We start from the raw sequence: 23,028 nt of genomic DNA on the forward strand, positions 1-23,028 counted from the left end.
CGGGTCCATTCGGGTCCGTTCGGGTCCATTCGGGTCCGTTCGGGTCCGTTCACGGCCAGAATTCCCATCCCTTGGAATTCCGGATGTGAATCCCTATGGGATCATCCCTCTCCCTGCATCCATATGGGAATGCTGTGGGATACGGGATCCCATTGAGGGCTGTGCTCCATCTGCTGGCCATAGGGAGCATCACAGCATTCCTGAATGTGGGAATTCCATGGGAATACCCTAAACTCCTTTAGTCCCAATGGGGCTGCCCCTTCCCACCCATCCCAGTGTCCCCAGTGCCCGTTGTTCCCATTGGGATGGGGAGTTGTTCCCATTGTTCCCATTGGGATGAGGAGTTGTTCCCATTGTTCCCATTGGGATGAGGAGTTGTTCCCATTGTTCCCATTGGGATCTGATCCTGGTGGATGCTCAATGGGGTCACACTCACAGTTGGAGCTCATCCCACACGTTCCCATAGGATCCTTGGGGTCCTGGATGCCTGCAAGGAGGAGGAGACAGTGAGTAGGGTTACACATGGGATACTCATGGTGTTAACCTCTGAGTATCCCCTTAAGGGATCGGGATCCTATTGGGATCCCATACACAGGCCAAGGGGTTAAACCCGTCCTAAGGGCACAAAGCCTCACCTAGGTTACACTCATCCCATTATGAAGGTGGGATGAAGGGAATAGGGTGGGATGAAGGGAATAGGGTGGGATAAAGGGAATAGGGTGGGATAATAGGGTGGGATATAGGGAATAGGGTGGGATAAAGGGAATAGGGTGGGATGAAGGGAATAGGGTGGGATAATAGGGTGGGATATAGGGAATGGGGTGGGATATAGGGAATCCCACACTTAAAGCAGGTCAATGGGGGGGTCCTGCCTATCCCAAGACACTGACCCCATTGATGGGAGGTTGGTCTGTGCAAATGGGGTCCCACAACATAGGGATGGATATAGGGACACAGGGATGGGGACACAGGGATGGAGATGGGGATACAGGGATGGGGATACAGGGATGGATAATGGTGTCCGTGTGTCTGTGTCCATGTGTCCATGTGTCCATGTCCATGTGTCCATGTCCATGTGTCCATATCCATGTCCATGTCTGTCTGTCCGTATCCATGCCCATGTCTGTGTGTCTGTCTGTCCATGTATCCATGTCCGTCTGTCCATGCCCATATCCATGTCCATGTCCATGTGTCCATGTATCCATGTATCCATGTCTGTCTGTCCGTATCCATATCCATGTATCCATGTCCGTGTGTCCGTGTATCCATATCCATGCCCATATCCGTCTGTCCATGTATCCATGTCCGTGTGTCCATGTCCATGTATCCATGTCTGTGTATCCATATCCATGTCCGTGTGTCCATGTCCATGTCCATGTGTCCATGTCCATGTGTCCATATCCATGTCCGTGTGTCCATATCCATGTCTGTGTGTCCATATCCATGTCCGTGTGTCCATATCCATGTCCGTGTGTCCGTGTGTCCATATCCATGTCCATGTCCGTGTGTCCATGTCCATATCCAATGTCCATGTGTCCATGTTCGTGTGTCTGTATCCGTGTGTCCATGTCCATATCCATGTGTCCATATCCATGTGTCCATGTGTCCATGTGTCCATGTGTCCATGTCCATGTATCCATGTCCGTGTGTCCATATCCATGTCCGTATCCATGTCCATGTGTCCATGTCTGTGTGTCCATATCCATGTCCGTGTGTCCGTCTGTCCATGCCCATATCCATATGTCCATATCCAATGTCCATGTGTCCATGTGTCCATATCCATGTGTCCATGTGTCCATGTGTCCATGTGTCCATGTCCATGTATCCATATCCATGTCCATATCCATGTCCATGTGTCCATGTGTCCATATCCATGTCCGTATCCATGTCCATGTGTCCATGTCCATGTGTCCATATCCATGTCCGTGTGTCTGTATCCATGTCCATGTCCATGTTCATGTGTCCATGTCTGTATATCCATGTCCGTCTGTCCATGCCCATGTATCCATATCCATGTCCATGTCCGTCTGTCCATATCCATATCCATGTATCCATATCCATGTATCCATATCCATACCCATGTCCATACCCATGTCCGTCTGTCCCTGTGTCTGTATCCATGTGTCCGTGTGTCCGTCCCCCTCCCCTCCCCCTCCAGCTCTCACCCCAACCGGTCTGTCCGGTCTGGGCAGGGGGAGGGGCCTCAATGGCGGCTGCCGTGGGGCAGCTCCGGTAGCACCGGAGGCTCCAGGTGAGGCTGCTGTGGGGCAGGGGGGGGGGGGGTCAGACCCATAGATGGGGGTGAAGGGTCAGCCCCATAGATGGGGGGTGAAGGGTCAGACCCATAGATGGGGGTGAAAGGGGGGGGGGGGATGGGGGGTGAAGGGGGGGGGGGGGATGGGGGGTGAAGGGGGGGGGGTCAGACCCATAGATGGGGGGTGAAGGGAGGGGGGGGTGAAGGGGGGGGGTCAGACCCATAGATGGGGGGTGAAGGGAGGGGGGGGGGAAGGGGGGGGGTCAGCCCCATAGATGGGGGTGAAGGGGGGGGGGTCTGCCCCATAGATGGGGGGTGAAGGGGGGGGTCTGACCCATAGATGTGGGGCGGGGGGGGGTCAGACCCATAGATGGGGGGCGGGGGGGGGGGGGGTCTGACCCATAGATGGGGGTGAAGGGTCAGCCCCATAGATGGGGGGTGAAGGGGGGGGGTCAGCCCCATAGATGTGGGGTGAAGGGAGGGGGGGTCTGCCCCATAGATGGGGGGTGAAGGGAGGGGGGGTCAGCCCCATAGATGGGGGGTGAAGGGGGGGGGGATGGGGGCTGAAGGGGGGGGGTCTGCCCCATAGATGTGGGGCGGGGGGAGGGGGTCAGCCCCATAGATGGGGGGTGAAGGGTCAGCCCCATAGATGTGGGGCGGGGGGGGGGGGGTCAGCCCCATAGATGGGGGGTGAAGGGGGGGGGTCAGACCCATAGATGGGGGGTGAAGGGGGGGGGGGGGTCAGCCCCATAGATGGGGGGTGAAGGGTCAGACCCATAGATGGGGGGTGAAGGGGGGGGGGTCTGCCCCATAGATGGGGGGTGAAGGGGGGGGGTCAGCCCCATAGATGGGGGGTGACCCCATGGCCATTGGGCTGAGCTCTCCCACCCCATAGACCTTAGGATCAAGGATCACCCCCTAAGCCAAGGTCACCAACCCCATTATCAGCTGCAGGAGTTAATGGCCAATCCCATTGCAGATAACAGGGATGTTCTCACCTCATTCCAGAGGCTGGGAATGATCCCAACCCCCCTCCCTATGGGGCAGGCTCCAATGGGATGGGATGGGATTGGGTTTGGGATCATGGGGTGGTCGCTGTTCCCATTGCTCCTTGGTCCCCATGCTTCTGAATGGGCTCCTGTGGCTTCCAGCTGATGATCTGCATAATCAATGAGCTCATTAATTATTCATATACTCATTAATTATTCATATACTCATTAATTATTCATGAGGTCATTAGGACAGGTTCAAAAGGCTGGGTCATATGTGCCTTGCTTTGCTTTTGGGGTCAGGCTCTTCCCATCCTCCAGGTTGGGTATTATAGGATCCTATGGGAATCTGGGCTCAAGCTGCTCATCCCTATAGGGTCTAGTCTGGATCCTATGGGATACTTATGGGATCATGGATAGGTTGGGCTTGGAATGGAGCTTAAACCCGCGGCGCTGTCATCTGAGCAGCGATGGAGGCTCATGTAACACTTACACCTCCATTACAACAGGGAGTAAGGAGAGAGCAAACCTCCATAGGGACCTGCAGCCTCCACCCCATTGGATACTATAGGGTGAGATGCTATAGGTTCAATGTTAACCCTATTCCCAGGGTGCTCAGCATGATCCCGGAGCCCTGTTCCCACCCCAATGATGAGCTGATGCCCTATAGCGACGATGACACCGAGGAGGAGCCGGACACTGGGGTTACACCGGATCCAACCCGGAGCAATGGGGAGAGTAGGGACACAGTGAGGAGAGGTGAGAATGGGGCAGTAATGGGATCGGGGTGAGGCTGAGCCTCCATTGGGGCCATCTGCTTGGGATGGAGGCTGTGGGATGGCACAGTGAGGCTCAGCCTCATCCCAAGCACGGGGAGGCGAGGCCAGACCTGGTTAGCCCATTGCTAACAGTGAGGCTCAGCCTCATCCCAAGCACGGGGAGGTGAGGCCAGGCCTGGTTAGCCCATAGTGAGGCTGTGGCCTCGTCCCAAGCACAGGGAGGCGAGGCCAGACCTGGTTAGCCCATAGTGAGGCTGTGGCCTCGTCCCAAGCACGGGGAGGTGAGGCCAGACCTGGTTAGCCCATTGCTAACAGTGAGGCTCGGCCTCGTCCCAAGCACAGGGAGGTGAGGCCAGACCTGGTTAGCCCATTGCTAACAGTGAGGCTCAGCCTCGTCCCAAGCACAGGGAGGCGAGGCCAGACCTGGTTAGCCCATTGCTAACAGTGAGGTTGTGGCCTCGTCCCAAGCACGGGGAGGTGAGGCCAGACCTGCTTAGCCCATTGCTAACAGTGAGGCTCAGCCTCGTCCCAAGCACAGGGAGGTGAGGCCAGACCTGGTTAGCCCATTGCTAACAGTGAGGCTGTGGCCTCGTCCCAAGCACGGGGAGGCGAGGCCAGACCTGGTTAGCCCATTGCTAACAGTGAGGCTGTGGCCTCGTCCCAGGCACAGGGAGGCGAGGCCAGACCTGGTTAGCCCATTGCTAACAGTGAGGCTCAGCCTCATCCCAAGCACGGGGAGGCGAGGCCAGACCTGGTTAGCCCATTGCTAACAGTGAGGCTCAGCCTAATTCCCAGCCCAGGGAGGCGAGGCCAGACCTGGTTAGCCCATAGTGAGGCTGTGGCCTCGTCCCAAGCACGGGGAGGCGAGGCCAGACCTGGTTAGCCCATAGTGAGGCTGTGGCCTCCTCTCTCCAGACTACAGCTGGCAAGTGAAGGCCAATGACCAGTACTTCCACCAGCAGCCCCAGTTTAAGAGCCCCATGTTACTGGGATTCAAGAGGAGCAAGTACAAGGTGAGTCCCACCTTACTTAAGGACAGTATTCCTGCCTATGGGAATACTGGGATGGAGGCACAATGGGAATGAATGGGAGGTGGAGGTGACCTACACGTAGCTGGGTTGTATCCTTTCCACCTAGGTGTAAGTGCTTTCTGCTCCTTGGTGTAGCTAAAGCTTCACTTGGGGTTGAATGGGATGGGACTGGTTCTTGTTGGGACTGGTTTAGGGGCAAGGAACGACCCCATTGAGGTCTATAGGGAAGGTTTCAGTGCTCAGACCCATTGGGCACTGATGCTGCCCCCCTTCTATAGGGCAATGCCATCAGGACCTACAAGTACAACCCCATTACCTTCCTGCCCCTCAACCTCTTGGAGCAGTTCAAGAGAGCAGCCAACTTCTACTTCCTTGTCCTCCTCATACTACAGGTAAGGTAGGAGGTGAGTTGGACTTACTCAGTCCTCGCCTAAAACCCTCCTAAGCTGGGCCTAACCCTAATGGCTTCCTACTGGGAACTGGGGCTGACTCCAACTGGTTTCCTGTTGCAGTCCATCCCCCAGATCAGCACCCTCTCATGGTACACGACACTGGTGCCCCTACTACTGGTGCTGGGTGTAACTGCAGTCAAAGACCTGCTGGATGACATTGTAAGGAACACCTGGTGCGGGTGACAAGGGGATAGGTTGTACCTACGTGGGGGTGACAAGGGAATAGGTTGTACCTACATGGGGGTGACAAGGGGATAGGTTGTACCTACATGGGGGTGACAAGGGAATAGGTTGTACCTACATGGGGGTGACAAGGGAATAGGTTGTACCTACATGGGGGTGACAAGGGGATAGGTTGTACCTACATGGGGGTGACAAGGGCATAGGTTGTACCTACATGGGGGTGACAAGGGCATAGGTTGTACCTACATGGGGGTGACAAGGGAATAGGTTGTACCTACATGGGGGTGACAAGGGAATAGGTTGTACCTACGTGGGGGTGACAAGGGAATAGGTTGTACCTACTTGGGGGTGACAAGGGAATAGGTTGTACCTACGTGGGGGTGACAAGGGAATAGGTTGTACCTACATGGGGGTGACAAGGGAATAGGTTGTACCTACATGGGGGTGACAAGGGAATAGGTTGTACCTACACGGGGGTGACAAGGGAATAGGTTGTACCTATGTGGGGGTGACAAGGGAATAGGTTGTACCTACACGGGGGTGACAAGGGGATAGGTTGTACCTACGTGGGGGTGACAAGAGGATAGGTTGTACCTACATGGGGGTGACAAGGGGATAGGTTGTACCTACGTGGGGGTGACAAGGGAATAGGTTATACCTACATGGGGGTGACAAGGGAATAGGTTGTACCTACATGGGGGTGACAAGGGCATAGGTTGTACCTACATGGGGGTGACAAGGGAATAGGTTGTACCTACATGGGGGTGACAAGGGAATAGGTTGTACCTACATGGGGGTAACAAGGGGATAGGTTGTACCTACATGGGGGTGACAAGGGAATAGGTTGTACCTACATGCGGGTGACAAGGGGATAGGTTGTACCTACATGGGGGTGACAAGGGGATAGGTTGTACCTACACGGGGGTGACAAGGGAATAGGTTGTACCTACATGGGGGTGACAAGGGGATAGGTTGTACCTACATGGGGGTGACAAGGGAATAGGTTGTACCTACACGGGGGTGACAAGGGAATAGGTTGTACCTACATGGGGGTGACAAGGGGATAGGTTGTACCTACATGCGGGTGACAAGGGGATAGGTTGTACCTACGTGGGGGTGACAAGGGGATAGGTTGTACCTACATGCGGGTGACAAGGGGATAGGTTGTACCTACATATGGGTGACAAGGGGATAGGTTGTACCTACATGGGGGTGACAAGGGAATAGGTTGTACCTACACTGTGCTATAGAACAGGTTCTACTCCTGCTTTTAGGCTCGCCATAGGATGGACAATGAGGTGAACAACAGGAGGTGTGAAGTGATCAGAGAGGGAAGGTTTGTACTCAGCCCTTACTCCCTCCTAACACTTGTGGTCTTGGTACTAAGACCTGAACCCAGGTTTAGACCCTTAACCAAAGGGGTTTCCAAAGGGAAAACCAGGCCTGGCCAAGACGTAAGGTTACAACACCCATTGCAGGGGGTGTAGGATGTTCTAGACTGAAGACTAACCCCTGTTAAACTCTTGCTGTCAGGTTTAAGAGCACTAAATGGAAGGATATCAGAGTAGGAGACATCCTCCGCCTGCGGAAGAACACGTTTGTGCCTGTAAGTGCTTGGACACTTAAGCTCCGCCTGTATCCCTATGGATTCATGGATAACCATCCCCATGGATGCTTGTTCCTGCCCTTAGGCTGACGTCCTGCTGTTGTCCAGCTCTGAACCCAACAGCCTGTGCTATGTAGAGACAGCTGAGCTGGATGGGTAAGGCTTTGTTCCAGCATGCCTTGGCTTGATGGGGTTAGGGTTAGGCTTAGGGTTAGGGAAGAAGGGTTAGGGTTAGGCTTAGGCTTAGGGTTAGGCTTAGGGAAGAAGGGTTAGGGTTAGGGTTAGGAAAGAAGGGTTAGGGTTAGGGTTAGGGAAGAAGGGTTAGGATTAGGGTTAGGGAAGAAGGGTTAGGATTAGGAAGAAGGCTGGAATCCAAGTGGGTTCAGCTGGAAAACTGGTGGGATCAGGCAATGGGGTTTGTGGGAGTGAGTTAGGGTTAGGGTTAGGGTTTAGGGTTAGGCTTAGGGTTAGGCTTAGGATGGGATGCATCTCCTTATCCCTTCTCCTTAGGGAAACCAACCTGAAGTTCAAGATGGCCCTAGAGGTTACACACAGGTACCTACAAGAAGAAGGAGCAATGGCAAACTTCGATGGTGGGTTCTCATCCATCCCAAACCAGTCCAGGATCCCATGAGCAGCCGGGACGTAAAACTGGTTCTATCCATAGAACCGGTTCTATCCTGCTGTCTACTCCTCCATCTTTAGGCCTGGTTGAATGCGAGGAACCCAACAACAGGCTGGATAAGTTTGCAGGCACTTTGCTCTGGAGGAACAGTCGTTACTCACTGGATGCTCAGAAGATCCTACTACGCGGATGTAGGATCAGGAACACGGAGTTCTGCCATGGCCTGGTCATCTTTGCAGGTATTGAGGATCATGGGTAATAGGGACACCTTAAAGGGAGAGAAACAGCATCTTCATCTTATGGATACCGGTTGGGTTGGGGTCTCTGTGGTGTAAACCTGTAGTTGGAGCTCTTGGTTGTCTCTACCTGTAGGTGCTGACACGAAGATCATGAGGAACAGTGGCAAGAGCCGGTTTAAGAGGACCAAGATTGACTCCCTGATGAACTACATGGTCTACACTGTAAGTCTATGGTTAAGCTTCACCTCTCTGGGTTCACCTTGGAGTAAATGGCCACATAGGATCCACATTCCCTCTGTACCTCCCAGATCTTCCTCCTCCTCATCCTCCTCTCCGCTGGCCTGGCCATTGGCCACACGTACTGGGAGCAGCAGGTTGGTAACTGGTCCTGGTACCTCTATGATGGTCAAGGCTTCAGTCCTGCCTATCGTGGCTTCCTCAGCTTCTGGGGCTACATCATCGTCCTCAACACCATGGTGCCCATCTCCCTCTATGTGAGGTAGGTGAGGGGGGTGAGTTAGGGACATCCCAGTCTGCTCCTCCATGGAGTAACCTGCTTGGAAAGGTAATTCAGGTGGAAAAACCCTATTTCCTTACACACAACCCCATAAACCAGGAGTAACTTTGACACTTGAAGTCCTCCAACCCTATTTCCTCCATCCCAACCCCATAAAACAGGAGTAACTTCAACACTTGAAGTCCTCCAACCCTATTTCCTCCAACCCAACCCCATAAAACAGGAACCACTTTAACACTTGAAGTCCTCCAACCCTATTTCCTTACACACAACCCCATAAAACAGGAGTAACTTTGACACTTGAAGTCCTCCAACCCTATTTCCTCACACACAACCCCATAAAACAGGAGTAACTTTGACACTTGAAGTCCTCCAACCCTATTTCCTCACACCCAACCCCATAAAACAGGAGTAACTTTGACACCTGAAGTCCTCCAACCCTATTTCCTCACACACAACCCCATAAAACAGGAGTAACTTTGACACTTGAAGTCCTCCAACCCTATTTCCTCACCCCCATAAAACAGGAGTAACTTCAACACTTGAAGTCCTCCAACCCTATTTCCTCAACCCCAACCCCACAAAACAGGAGTAACTTTGACACTTGAAGTCCTCCAACCCTATTTCCTTACACACAACCCCATAAAACAGGAGTAACTTTGACACTTGAAGTCCTCCAACCCTATTTCCTCACACCCAACCCCATAAAACAGGAGTAACTTTGACACTTGAAGTCCTCCAACCCTATTTCCTCAACCCCATAAAACAGGAGTAACTTTAACACCTGAAGTCCTCCAACCCTATTTCCTCACACCCAACCCCATAAAACAGGAGTAACTATGACACCTGAAGTCCTCCAACCCCTTGGAGTAGGAAGGAAGTTCAACCCCTGTCATTGAGCCCTTTGCTCTCCCTCAGTGTGGAAGTCATCCGCTTTGTCCAGAGCTACTTCATCAACTGGGACCTCCAGATGTACTACCCCGAGAAGGACACAGCCGCTAAGGCCAGGACTACAACCCTCAATGAGCAGCTAGGCCAGATCCACTACATCTTCTCCGACAAGACAGGCACCTTGACCCAGAACATCATGACCTTCAAGAAGTGCTGCATCAATGGCCATAGATATGGTTGGTCTCTGGTTGTCCGGGTGTTGTCCGACCCCTTGTGTGGGTTGTTGTGCCCCCTAAGTGTGGTTGTTGTGTTGTAGGAGACAGTCGGGATGGAGCAGGGCAGCTCCAGAGCCACCCACAGGTAGGTTGGTGACACCTGGTTGGGTTGTACATGGTTGGGTTGTATCTGGTTGGGTTGTATCTGGTTGGGTTGTACTTGGTTGGGTTGTACTTGGTTGGGTTGTACCTGGTTGTGTTGTATCTGGTTGGGTTGTACCTGGTTGGGTTGTACCTGGTTGGGTTGTAGCTGGTTGGGTTGTAGCTGGTTGGGTTGTACTTGGTTGGGTTGTAGCTGGTTGGGTTGTATCTGGTTGGGTTGTATCTGGTTGGGTTGTAGCTGGTTGGGTTGTAGCTGGTTGGGTTGTATCTGGTTGGGTTGTATCTGGTTGGGTTGTACATGGTTGGGTTGTAGCTGGTTGGGTTGTAGCTGGTTGGGTTGTACCTGGTTGGGTTGTAGCTGGTTGGGTTGTGCCTGGTTGGGTTGTAGCTGGTTGGGTTGTAGCTGGTTGGGTTGTACCTGGTTGGGTTGTTCCTGGTGTTGGGTTGTACCTGGTTGGGTTGTACCTGGTTGGGTTGTATCTGGTTGGGTTGTACCTGGTGTTGGGTTGTAGCTGGTTGGGTTGTACCTGGTTGGGTTGTACCTGGTTGGGTTGTACCTGGTTGGGTTGTACTTGGTTGGGTTGTAGCTGGTTGGGTTGTAGCTGGTTGGGTTGTAGCTGGTTGGGTTGTACCTGGTTGGGTTGTACATGGTTGGGTTGTAGCTGATTGGGTTGTACCTGGTTGGGTTGTACCTGGTTGGGTTGTAGCTGGTTGGGTTGTATCTGGTTGGGTTGTACCTGGTTGGATTGTACTTGGTTGGGTTGTACATGGTTGGGTTGTACATGGTTGGGTTGTACTTGGTTGGGTTGTAGCTGGTTGGGTTGTACATGGTTGGGTTGTACTTGGTTGGGTTGTAGCTGGTTGGGTTGTAGCTGGTTGGGTTGTAGCTGGTTGGGTTGTACCTGGTTGGGTTGTAGCTGGTTGGGTTGTACCTGGTGTTGGGTTGTACCTGGTTGGGTTGTACCTGGTGTTGGGTTGTAGCTGGTTGGGTTGTACCTGGTGTTGGGTTGTACCTGGTTGGGTTGTAGCTGGTTGGGTTGTAGCTGGTTGGGTTGTACCTGGTTGGGTTGTACCTGGTTGGGTTGTAACGGTTGGGTTGTAGCTGGTTGGGTTGTACCTGGTTGGGTTGTACTTGGTTGGGTTGTACTTGGTTGGGTTGTAGCTGGTTGGGTTGTACATGGTTGGGTTGTACCTGGTTGGGTTGTATCTGGTTGGGTTGTACCTGGTTGGGTTGTACTTGGTTGGGTTGTAGCTGGTTGGATTGTACTTGGTTGGGTTGTACCTGGTTGGGTTGTACCTGGTTGGGTTGTACCTGGTTGGGTTGTACCTGGTTGGGTTGTAGCTGGTTGGGTTGTACCTGGTTGGGTTGTACCTGGTGTTGGGTTGTAGCTGGTTGGGTTGTATCTGGTTGGGTTGTATCTGGTTGGGTTGTATCTGGTTGGGTTGTACCTGGTTGGGTTGTAGCTGGTTGGGTTGTATCTGGTTGGGTTGTACTTGGTTGGGTTGTACCTGGTTGGGTTGTACTTGGTTAGGTTGTAGCTGGTTGGGTTGTAGCTGGTTGGGTTGTATCTGGTTGGGTTGTAGCTGGTTGGGTTGTAGCTGGTTGGGTTGTACCTGGTTGGATTGTACTTGGTTGGGTTGTAGCTGGTTGGGTTGTAGCTGGTTGGGTTGTACTTCGTTGGGTTGTACTTGGTTGGGTTGTACCTGGTGTTGGGTTGTACCTGGTTGGGTTGTAGCTGGTTGGGTTGTAGCTGGTTGGGTTGTACCTGGTTGGGTTGTAGCTGGTTGGGTTGTAGCTGGTTGGGTTGTATCTGGTTGGGTTGTACCTGGTTGGGTTGTAGCTGGTTGGGTTGTAGCTGGTTGGGTTGTATCTGGTTGGGTTGTACCTGGTTGGGTTGTAGCTGGTTGGGTTGTATCTGGTTGGGTTGTAACCTGGTTGGGTTGTAGCTGGTTGGGTTGTACATGCTCCAATGGTACCCGAGGTGACTCCGGCTGTTGTCCAAGCAGGAAGTGGACTTCAGCTGGAACCTGTATGCAGATGGGAAGTTCTCCTTCTATGATCACTACCTGATAGAGCAAGTAAGGGGTGGAAAGGACCCCGAGATGCACAAGTTCTTCCTCCTGCTCGCTATCTGTCACACTGTCATGGTGGACACTTCCGATGGTGAGTACAGCTTGGGTTGGGTGTAGGAGAACCAGTTCCTAACCTGCTTGTACAATGGAGAGAGCCAAAGCTAAGCCCAAGCACAACCCAAGTGGTTAGTCCCAGCCCTACACATAGAAGCCAAATGAGTAACTAAGGGTGATTAGGACGTAAACCTGGAGTTGGAGAGCTGTGGATGTGAGGAATGGGGTTGGGAACACCCCATCCATGCCTAACCCTAACCCTAACCCTAACCCTAACCCTAATCCTAACCCTAACCCTAACCCTGTCCTCCCCATTGCCATACTGGTGGCCCAGGCCAGCTCCAGTACCAAGCAGCATCTCCGGATGAAGGAGCCCTGGTTACAGCAGCGAGGAACTTTGGCTACGTGTTCCTGTCCCGTACTCAGCACAGCATCACCCTGAGTGAGATGGGCACGGAGAGGACCTATGATGTCCTTGCTCTGCTGGACTTCAACAGCGAGAGGAAGAGGATGTCTGTCATTGGTAAGGTGCTTGTGAGCAGCTCTATGTGTCATGGAGTAGGGATGGAGTAAATCCTTGAGTAGGGAAATGCATTGTCCACCCAATGCTCCATTAGAGGTGATGGAGGAGAAGCAACTCAAAGCTACTCATCTGAACCTCTCCCTTTACGTAGATGTGTCATGGGGGGGTTGGAGTAAGGATGGAGTAAATCCTTGAGTAGGGAAATGCATTGTCCACTCAATGCTCCATTGGAGGTGATGGAGGAGAAGCAACTCGAAGCTACTCATCTGAACCTCTCCCTTTACGTAGATGTGTCATGGGGGGGTTGGAGTAGGGATGGAGTAAATCCTTGAGTAGGGGGATGTGTTTGTCCACCCAATGCTCCATTGGAGGTGATGGAGGAGAAGCAACTCAAAGCTACTCATCTGAACCTCTCCCTTTACGTAGATGTGTCATGGGGGGGTTGGAGTAGGGATGGAGTAAATCCTTGAGTAGGGGGATGTGTTTGTCCACCCAATGCTCCATTGGAGGTGATAGAGGAGAAGCAACTCGAAGCTACTCATCTGAACCTCTCCCTTTACATAGATTTACTCTTACCACTCAGTTACTCCTACTTTACTCCACAGTGAGAGAGTCAGGTGGAAACATCCGCTTGTACTGCAAAGGGGCTGACACAGTCATCTATGAACGCCTGCACCCCAGCAACCCCAAGAGGGAGGCCACACAGGAGGCACTGGATGTATGTGTGTGCTCCCCTATTGATGCTCCCCATAACCTTACCCCTACAACAGGTGTAAGTGTGTCTCTGTCACCCCCTGACAGGTCTTTGCCAGTGAGACCCTGAGGACCTTGTGCCTGTGCTACAGAGACATTGACCCCCAGGAGTTTGAGGCCTGGAATGGGAGGTTCCTAGAGGCCAGTGTGGCCTCCACGAGGCGCGATGAGGCTCTGGACCAGGTCTATGAGGAGATAGAACAGAACCTGATTGTAAGTCAGGCTTAAACCTCTCAATGTGCTCCTAGGGAAGCAGTTATATGGGGTTAGGTCCCCTCAGGCTCTACAACCACCCCAATGCTTGTACCTGATGTACTCCCAGCTGCTTGGAGCAACAGCCATTGAGGACAAGCTCCAGGATGGAGTTGCAGAGACCATAGCCAGGCTTTCCAAAGCAGACATCAAGATCTGGGTGCTGACAGGGGACAAGAAAGGTGAGTCCCATGCGGATAAACTGGGAGAACTGGGAGAACTGGGCTGGTTCTGGGCCCCTGACCAGTAACCCCTTGTCCCTGTCTGCTTCCCATTGTAGAGACCGCGGAGAACATTGGGTTTTCCTGTGAGCTCCTTACACATGAGACCATCATCTGCTATGGGGAAGACACCAGGCAAGTGGGGAGCCAGGCCCTGGGTCCCAGTATCCCTATGGGTTGCCCCCCAGTGACTCTAGGCCTGGCTTAAGGTCTCTCCCTAGTGCAAAGCTGGAGTAGTAACCATATCCCAACCTCATCCCATATCCCACACACTACAAATGTAGTCATAAGGAGATGGTTGATCCCAAGGGAAAGCAATATAGGGGTGGGAAATATGGGGCTTTGTAATAGGGTCACAGCCATTCCCGACTCGTTTTCCTTATGGGAATGGTGCTTAGGGCCTACTACATGGCCCTAAAAGCCCTTGTAGCATCTATTTCCTATAGCTTTTAAGGCTGGGACTGATCCAGCCCCAAGTCTATCCCAGCTTTTGAGGCTGGGCCTGATCCAGCCCCAAGTCTATCCCAGCTTTTGAGGCTGGGCCTAATCCAGCCCCAAGTCTATCCCAGCTTTTGAGGCTAGGACTGATCCAGCCCCAAGTCTATCCCAGTTTTTGAGGCTGGGACTAATCCAGCTCCAAGTCTATCCCAGTTTTTGAGGCTGGGACTGATCCAGCTCCAAGTCTATCCCAGTTTTTGAGGTTAGGACCGATCCAGCTCCAAGTCTATCCCAGCTTTTGAGGTTAGGACTGATCCAGCCCCAAGTCTATCCCAGTTATTGAGGCTGGGACTGATCCAGCTCCAAGTCTATCCCAGTTTATGAGGTTAGGACTGATCCAGCCCCAAGTCTATCCCAGCTTTTGAGGCTGGGACTGATCCAGCCCCAAGTCTATCCCAGCTTTTGAGGCTGGGACTGATCCAGCCCCAAGTCTATCCCAGTTTCTGAGGCTGGGTCTGATCCAGCCCCAAGTCTATCCCAGATTTTGAGGCTGGGACTGATCCAGCCCCAAGTCTATCCCAGCTTTTGAGGCTGGGACTGATCCAGCCCCAAGTCTATCCCAGTTTTTGAGGTTAGGACTGATCCAGCTCCAAGTCTATCCCAGCTTTTGAGGCTGGGACTGATCCAGCTCCAAGTCTATCCCAGCTTTTGAGGCTGGGACTAATCCAGCTCCAAGTCTATCCCAGTTTTTGAGGCTGGGACTGATCCAGGCCCAAGTCTATCCCAGTTTTAGAGGCTGGGATTGATCCAGCTCCAAGTCTATCCCAGCTTTTGAGGCTGGGCCTGATCCAGCTCCAAGTCTATCCCAGCTTTTGAGGCTGGGCCTGATCCAGCCCCAAGTCTATCCCAGTTTCTCCCCTATCCAGTGCTCTCCTCCAGACACGACTGGCAAACCAGCAGAACCCAACTGGAACCAGTTCCCATCCCTCACTGGGAATGAAGGATCCCTCCTTCCAAGGCACTCGGGATCGAGCTTTGATCATCACTGGCTCCTGGTTGGTAGGTCCTGGAGCTGTTGAGGTTAGGCCTGAAGCTCTGTCCTAATGGGTTTGATCCTGATCCCTTTGCTGCCATAGAACGAGATCCTCCTGGAGAAGAAGAAGAGGAAGAAGAGGAAGAGGCTGAAGCTCAAAGTGCCCCGAGTAGAGGAGGAGAAGAGCCAAAGGGCTGAGCCCACCAAGGAGCAGCAGCAGCAGAGCTTTGTTGAGCTGGCCTGTGAGTGCAGGGCTGTCATCTGCTGCCGGGTGACCCCCAAGCAGAAGGCCATGGTGGTGGAGCTGGTCAAGAAGTACAAGAGAGCCGTGACCTTGGCTATTGGGGATGGAGCCAACGACGTCAACATGATCAAGAGTAAGGTTGCTCCTGGTTGTAAAGGTTGCTCCTGGTAGTAAGAGCTCCTGGTAGTAAGGTTGCTCCTGGGTGTAAAGGTTGCTCCTGGTTGTAAGAGCTCCTGGTAGTAAGAGCTCCTGGTAGTAAGGTTGCTCCTGGTAGTAAGGTTGCTCCTGGTAGTAAGGTTGCTCCTGGTTGTAAAGGTTGCTCCTGGTTGTAAGGTTGCCCCTGGTAGTAAGGTTGCTCCTGGGAGTAAGGTTGCTCCTGATTGTAAGGTTGCTCCTGGTAGTAAGAGCTCTTGGTAGTAAGAGCTCCTGGTTGTAAGAGCTCCTGGTAGTAAGGTTGCTCCTGGTAGTAAGGTTGCTCCTGGTTGTAAGAGCTCCTGGTAGTAAGCTTGCTCCTGGTAGTAAGAGCTCCTGGTAGTAAGGTTGCTCCTGGTAGTAAGGTTGCTCCTGGTTGTAAGAGCTCCTTGTAGTAAGGTTGCTCCTGGTAGTAAGGTTGCTCCTGGTTGTAAAGTTGCTCCTTGTAGTAAGGTTGCTCCTGGTAGTAAGAGCTCCTCCGGGTGTTCCTCTGTCGCTCTTGGAGAAGACTCCTCCATCTCTTTGGGCTCTGCTTCCATCTCTGCTTTCCTTCCTTGAGTAAATGGTTAGTGGGATTTGCTCATGGGTTCTGTGGGTATTCCCTATGGATTCTGTGGGCATTCCCCATGGATTCTGTGGGTATTCCCTATGGATTCTATGGGCATTCCCTATGGATTCTATGGGCATTCCCTATGGATGGGCTTGGCTTCTCTCTGGCTTACAACCAAGGAACTAATCCCAACGGGAAGAGCCCGGAAGTGTTGGGATCCCCACTCACATGTAGTATGTGTCCCCCCCCCATAGCTGCTCACATTGGGGTCGGGATCAGCGGCCAGGAAGGGATGCAGGCGGTCATGGCCAGCGACTACTCCTTGGCCCAGTTCCGCTACCTGCAGAGGCTACTACTGGTCCACGGGCGCTGGTCCTACCTGCGCATGTGTAAGTTCCTCAGCTACTTCTTCTACAAGAACTTTGCCTTCACCTTGGTGCACGTCTGGTTCTCCTTCTTCAATGGCTTCTCTGCACAGGTGAGGAGCTCCTGGGCTTGTACTGGGAGCAATGGGGAGCACTGGGGAAGGGGTTGGGGTGGGAGAGACCCTAAGGATCCTTTAGGGCCGAGGTTGGTCCTATGTATGCTGTCCAAGCTGCGTTCCAGGCCTGGAATACTCTGCATGCAGAGTAAAGCTGGAGTAAAGCTTGAGTAAAGCTTGAGTAAAGCTGGAGTAAAGCTGGAGTAAATCTTGAGTAAAGCTGGAGTAAATCTTGAGTAAAGCTGGAGTAAAGCTGGAGTAAATCTTGAGTAAAGCTGGAGTAAATATTGAGTAAATCTTGAGTAAAGCTGGAGTAAAGCTTGAGTAAAGCTGGAGTAAAGCTGGAGTAAAGCTGGAGTAGAGCTTGAGTAAAGCTGGAGTAAAGCTGGAGTAAAGCCTGTGTAAGCCCTTTGCAAGCACTGAGCCTGCCCCTGTCCCGCAGACGGCCTATGAGGACTGGTTCATCACGCTCTACAACGTGTTGTACTCCAGCCTCCCCGTGCTCCTTGTGGGATTGCTCGAGCAGGTATTGTCCATGCGTTGGGAATGGGATGGGGGTTAGGCTGATCCTAATCCCGGATGGTGATCCAGGTTCTGTGTCTCTCCTAAAGGATGTGAGTGACAAGCTGAGCCTCCGCTACCCCAGGCTCTACGTAGTAGGCCAGAGGGACTTACTCTTCAACTACAAGACCTTCTTCCTGAGCTTACTCCACGGGGCCCTCACCTCCTTGGTCATCTTCTTCATCCCCTATGGGGCCTACCTGAAATCTATGGGGCAGGATGGGGAAGCCCCATCGGATTACCAGTCCTTTGCCATCACCGCAGCCTCTGCCCTTATCTTTGTGGTCAACTTCCAGGTGAACCAGTTTGGTTATCCCAGTTTTCCATAGCAATGAGTAGGAAGCTGCTTTTTGGGGCCGTTTCCTGCCCTTTGGGATGTGATTCCCGACACTTGGAATTCCCCTTTGCTTCCAGATGGGATTGGACACATCCTATTGGACCTTTGTCAACGCGTTCTCTGTCTTTGGGAGCATTGCCCTTTACTTTGGCATCACCTTCGACTTCCATAGTGCTGGAATCCATGTCCTGTTCCCATCTGGCTTCCAGTTCACGGGTGAGTTATCCACCAATGGGACCCAAAAGGGATTGGGATTGAAATCCCTATAGGATAACTGCTTTATGACCCCATTCCCATCCCACTCCCCCCATAGGAAGAGCCTAAACCAAAGCCAAACCAATGCAACACCCATAGCTGTGCTTTAAACACCTTACTCATGAGTTACAACCAGTTGTAGGGCCACGTAAAGGACTCATGTTTGCTATAGGGACGGCCCCGAATGCCCTAAGACAGCCGTACCTATGGCTCAGCTGTGCTTTAGGCACCTTACTCATGAGTTACAACCAGTTGTAGGGCCATGTAAAGGACTCATGTTTGCTATAGGGACGGCCCCGAATGCCCTAAGACAACCGTACCTATGGCTCACCATGGTCTTGGCCATCACCATCTGCTTGGTGCCCATAGTGGCCCAACGCTTCCTAGCCATGACACTATGGCCATCGGAGAGCAATAGGGTGAGTAAGGGCTTGGTTATGGGGCAGGGATTGGGATTGGGGTCGGTATCCATGGGATTGGGGGTGATAGACATGGGATTGGGGCTGATATCTATGGGATTGGGGCTGATATCTATGGGATTGGGGCTGATATCCATGGGATTGGGGCTGATAGACATGGGATTGGGGCTGATATCTATGGGATTGGGGTTGATATCTATGGGATTGGGGCTGATATCCATGGGATTGGGGTCAATATCCATGGGATTGGGGTCGATATCCATGGGATTGGGGCTGATATCTATGGGATTGGGGCTGATATCCATGGGATTGGGGTCGATATCCATGGGACTGGGGCTGATATCCCTATGGAATATCCCATGTGCAGACCCCATTCCCACCTGCTTATCCCTATGGAATATCCCATATACAGACCCCATTCCCACCATGTTATCCCTATGGAATATCCCATTCCCACCTGTTTATCCCTATGGAATATCCCATGTGCAGACCCCATTCCCACCATGTTATCCCTATGGAATATCCCATGTGCAGACCCCATTCCCACCATGTTATCCCTATGGAATATCCCATGTGCAGACCCCATTCCCACCATATTATCCCTATGGAATATCCCATATGCAGACCCCATTATCCCTATGGAATATCCCATATGCAGACCCCATTCCCACCATGTTATCCCTATGGAATATCCCATGTGCAGACCCCATTATCCCTATGGAATATCCCATGTACAGACCCCATTCCCACCATGTTATCCCTATGGAATATCCCATGTGCAGACCCCATTATCCCTATGGAATATCCCATATGCAGACCCCATTCCCACCATGTTATCCCTATGGAATATCCCATGTGCAGACCCCATTCCCACCATGTTATCCCTATGGAATATCCCATGTGCAGACCCCATTATCCCTATGGAATATCCCATGTGCAGACCCCATTCCCACCATGTTATCCCTATGGAATATCCCATATACAGACCCCATTCCCACCATGTTATCCCTATGGAATATCCCATGTGCAGACCCCATTCCCACCATGTTATCCCTATGGAATATCCCATGTGCAGATGCCATTATCCCTATGGAATATCCCATATGTAGACCCCATTCCCACCATGTTATCCCTATGGAATATCCCATGTGCAGACCCCATTATCCCTATGGAATATCCCATATACAGACCCCATTCCCACCATGTTATCCCTATGGAATATCCCATGTGCAGACCCCATTATCCCTATGGAATATCCCACGTGCAGACCCCATTCCCACCATGTTATCCCTATGGAATATCCCATATGCAGACCCCATTCCCACCTGTTTATCCCTATGGAATATCCCATGTGCAGACCCCATTCCCACCATGTTATCCCTATGGAATATCCCATGTGCAGACCCCATTCCCACCATGTTATCCCTATGGAATATCCCATGTGCAGACCCCATTCCCACCATGTTATCCCTATGGAATATCCCATGTGCAGACCCCATTCCCACCATGTTATCCCTATGGAATATCCCATGTGCAGACCCCATTATCCCTATGGAATATCCCATATGCAGACCCCATTCCCACCATGTTATCCCTATGGAATATCCTATGTGCAGACCCCATTATCCCTATGGAATATCCCATGTGCAGACCCCATTCCCACCATGTTATCCCTATGGAATATCCCATTCCCACCTGTTTATCCCTATGGAATATCCAGGTCCTTCAGCACCATGGGGCCAATGGGCATCAATGGCGGCCGCATCCCACAGCATTCCATAGGGGAATTCCATCCCGACGTTCCGCATATGCCTTCTCCCATCAACGTGGCTACGGAGACCTCATATCCTCCGGCCGCAGCCTCCGTCGGAAACGGGCCCCATTGGATCCCGGAATTCCCACTTTTGGGATGCTGGATCCATAGATCCCAATGGGATCGAGGCCTGGGAATGGGATTCCCTGGAATTCCGGCCTTTGGTCCCCGTTATTTCATATGGGAAGCAAAGTTCACCCAATAAAGCTCCTGAAGGTCCCTCAGTGGATGGGAATGGGGCAGGAATTGGAGCTGGAATACCGGGAATACCGGGAATGATGCTGGGAATGCGGGTCCCGAACCGGTCAGGGCCGCGGCTGCCTCAGGACTGACCGGGGGCGGGGCTTCACCTCAGAAAGGCGGCGGGGCCTCACGTTAGGGGCGTGGTCTTACGCAAAGGGGGCGGGGCTTCACCTCAGGGCGGTGAACAGAGGGCGGGGCTTCACCTCAGGACAGGGGGCGGGGCCTCACGTAAAGGGGGCGTGGTCTTACGCAAAGGGGGCGGGGCTTCCCCTCCGGGCGGTGGACGGGGGCGTGGCCTCACGCTAAGGGGGCGGGGCTTCACCTCAGGACCGCGGACAGGGGGCGTGGTTTCATGTAAAGGGGGCGTGGCCTCGGGTTGGGGGGCGTGGTCTACGGGGGGGGGGGGACGTGGCCTAAAGCGGCTCCCTCAGGTCTGATTGAGGGGCGGGGCTTCACCTCAGGGCCGCGGACAGGGGGCGTGGCCTCACGCAGGGGGCGTGGCTTCACCTCAGGGCGGTAAGCAGAGGGCGGGGCTTCACCTCAGGCATGGGGGCGTGGCCTCACACAGAGGGGGCGTGGCCTCAGGCCGGGGGCGTGGCCTAAGGGGGACGAGGCCTCATGCTGCTCTCCAGGGCTGATTGAGGGGCGGGGCTTCACCTCAGAGCCGCGGATAGGGGGCGTGGCCTCACGCAGAGGGGGCGTGGCCTCAAGCTGGGGGCGTGGCCTATGGGGGGACGAGGCCTCATGCTGCTCTCTAAGGGCTGATTGAGGGGCGTGGCTTAACATCGGGGCCGCGGTAAGGGGCGTGGCCTCAGCCCGGGGGCGTGGCTTCACCTCAGGACGGTGAGCAGGGGGCGGGGCTTCACCTCAGGACAGGGGGCGTGGCCTCAATCGGGGGGGCGTGGCCTCACACAGAGGGGACGTGGCCTCACGCGGCTCCCTCAGGGCTGCCCGAGGGGCGGGGCTTCACCTCAGGGCCGCGGATAGGGGGCGTGGCCTCAATGCGGAGGGCGTGGCTTCACTTCAGGTCGGTGAGCAGGGGGCGGAGCTTCACCTCACGGGGGGCGTGGTCTCACGCAAAGGGCGCGGGGCGTCACCTCAGGGCAGGGGGCGTGGCCTCAAACGGGGGGCGGGGCTTCACCTCAGGGGAGCAGACAGGGGGCGTGGCCTCGCACGGGGGGCGTGGCTTAAGGGGGACGTGGCCTCATGCTGCTCTCTCAGGGCTGCCTGAGGGGCGGGGCTTCACCTCAGGGCCGCGGGTAGGGGGCGTGGCCTCACACGAAGGGGGCATGGTCTCAGACGGTGGGCGTGGTCAAAGGGTACGTGGCCTCACGCTGCTCCCTCAGAGCTGACTGAGGGGCGGGGCTTCACCTCAGGCGGGGGCGTGGCCTAAGGCAGGGGGCGTGGCCTAAAGGGGGACGAGGCCTCACGCTGCTCCCTCAGGGCTGATTAAGGGGCGGGGCTTCACCTCAGGGCCGCGGATAGGGGGCGTGGCCTCAAAACGCGGGGCGGGGCTTCAACTCAGGACGGTGATGAGGGGGCGGGGCTTCACCTCAGGGCAGGGGGCGTGGCCTCACGCTGGGGGCGTGGCTTCACCTCAGGTCGCTGGCAGGGGGCGTGGCCTAAGGGGGACGTGGCCTCACGCTGCTCCCTCAGGGCTGCCAGAGGGGCGGGGCTTCACCTCAGTGCCGCGGATAGGGGGCGTGGCCTCACACAGAGGGGGCGTGGCTTCACCTCAGGACGATGAGCAGGGGGCGGGGCTTCACCTCAGGACAGGGGGCGTGGCCTCAGTCGGGGGGCGTGGCTTTAGGGGGACGTGTCCTCACGCTGCTCCCTCAGAGCTGCCCGAGGGGCGGGGCTTCACCTCAGGGCAGGGGGCGTGGCCTCGTAAAAGGGGCGTGGCTTAAGGGGGACGTGGCCTCACGCTGCTCTCCAGGGCTGATTGAGGGGCGGGGCTTCACCTCAGGGCAGGGGGCGTGGCCTCACGTAGGGGGCGTGGCTTCACCTCATGGCCGCGGACGGGGGCGGGGCCTCAGGCAAAGGGGCGTGGCCTAAGGGGGACGTGTCCTCACGCTGCTCTCTCATGGCTGCCTGAGGGGCGGGGCTTCACCTCAGGGCCGCGGATAGGGGGCGTGGCCTCAAATCAGGGGGCGTGGCTTCACCCCAGGACGGTGAGCAGGGGGCGGGGCTTCACCTCAGGACGGTGAGCAGGGGGCGGGGCTTCACCTCAGGACCGCTGACAGGGGGCGTGGCCTCGCAAAGGGGGCGTGACTTCACGTCAGATCGGCGGGCAGGGGGCGGGGCTTCACCTCACGGGGGGGCGGGGGCTCGTGCTGGGGGGCGTGGCCTCACATCAGGGCGGCTGTCAGGGGGCGTGGCCTCAGGTAGGGGGGCGTGGCCAAAGGGGACGTGGTCACACGCTGCTCCCTCAGGGCTGATTGAGGGGCGGGGCTTCACCTCACGGCGGGGGCGTGGCCTAAAGCGAAGGGGGCGTGGCTTCACATCAGGGCGTCGGATAGGGGGCGTGGCCTCAGGTAGGGGGCGTGTCCTCACGCTGCTCTTTCAGGGCCATCTGAGGGGCGGGGCTTCACCTTAGGACAGCGGGTAGGGGGCGTGGCCTCACACAAAGGGGCGGGGCTTCAC

General features: G+C 54.5%; 1 protein-coding gene across 1 annotated transcript; it reads left to right on the forward strand.

Moving 5' to 3' along the window:
- The first annotated feature begins 2,157 nt into the window (after positions 1–2,157).
- On the forward strand, positions 2,158–20,366 carry LOC115945733 (phospholipid-transporting ATPase IC-like). Its single transcript, XM_034072610.1, has 28 exons — positions 2,158–2,251; positions 3,854–4,002; positions 4,938–5,035; positions 5,332–5,445; positions 5,566–5,664; positions 6,963–7,024; positions 7,222–7,294; positions 7,380–7,450; positions 7,805–7,887; positions 8,000–8,158; positions 8,292–8,380; positions 8,467–8,657; positions 9,594–9,802; positions 9,883–9,926; positions 11,951–12,107; positions 12,405–12,593; positions 13,199–13,311; positions 13,395–13,559; positions 13,669–13,780; positions 13,879–13,954; positions 15,184–15,316; positions 15,394–15,667; positions 16,531–16,754; positions 17,200–17,283; positions 17,369–17,614; positions 17,733–17,871; positions 18,199–18,329; positions 20,050–20,366. Exons 2-28 carry the CDS (start codon positions 3,864–3,866, stop codon positions 20,251–20,253), a joined length of 3,678 nt encoding a protein of 1,225 aa, XP_033928501.1. The 5' UTR covers positions 2,158–2,251; positions 3,854–3,863; the 3' UTR covers positions 20,254–20,366.
- The last annotated feature ends 2,662 nt before the right edge of the window (positions 20,367–23,028 follow it).

The sequence above is a fragment of the Melopsittacus undulatus genome, chromosome Z (assembly GCF_012275295.1).
Source record: "Melopsittacus undulatus isolate bMelUnd1 chromosome Z, bMelUnd1.mat.Z, whole genome shotgun sequence".
In the NCBI taxonomy this organism is placed as follows: domain Eukaryota; kingdom Metazoa; phylum Chordata; class Aves; order Psittaciformes; family Psittaculidae; genus Melopsittacus; species Melopsittacus undulatus.

Bases quoted from the DNA above. Each gene is read 5' to 3' on its own strand.
- LOC115945733 (XM_034072610.1), top strand. From the start codon at position 3,864: ATGATCCCGGAGCCCTGTTCCCACCCCAATGATGAGCTGATGCCCTAT. The intron at 5,036-5,331 runs GTGAGTCCCACC...CCCCTTCTATAG, and splicing joins TCAAGAGGAGCAAGTACAAG to GGCAATGCCATCAGGACCTA. The intron at 15,668-16,530 runs GTAAGGTTGCTC...CCCCCCCCATAG, and splicing joins CGACGTCAACATGATCAAGA to CTGCTCACATTGGGGTCGGG.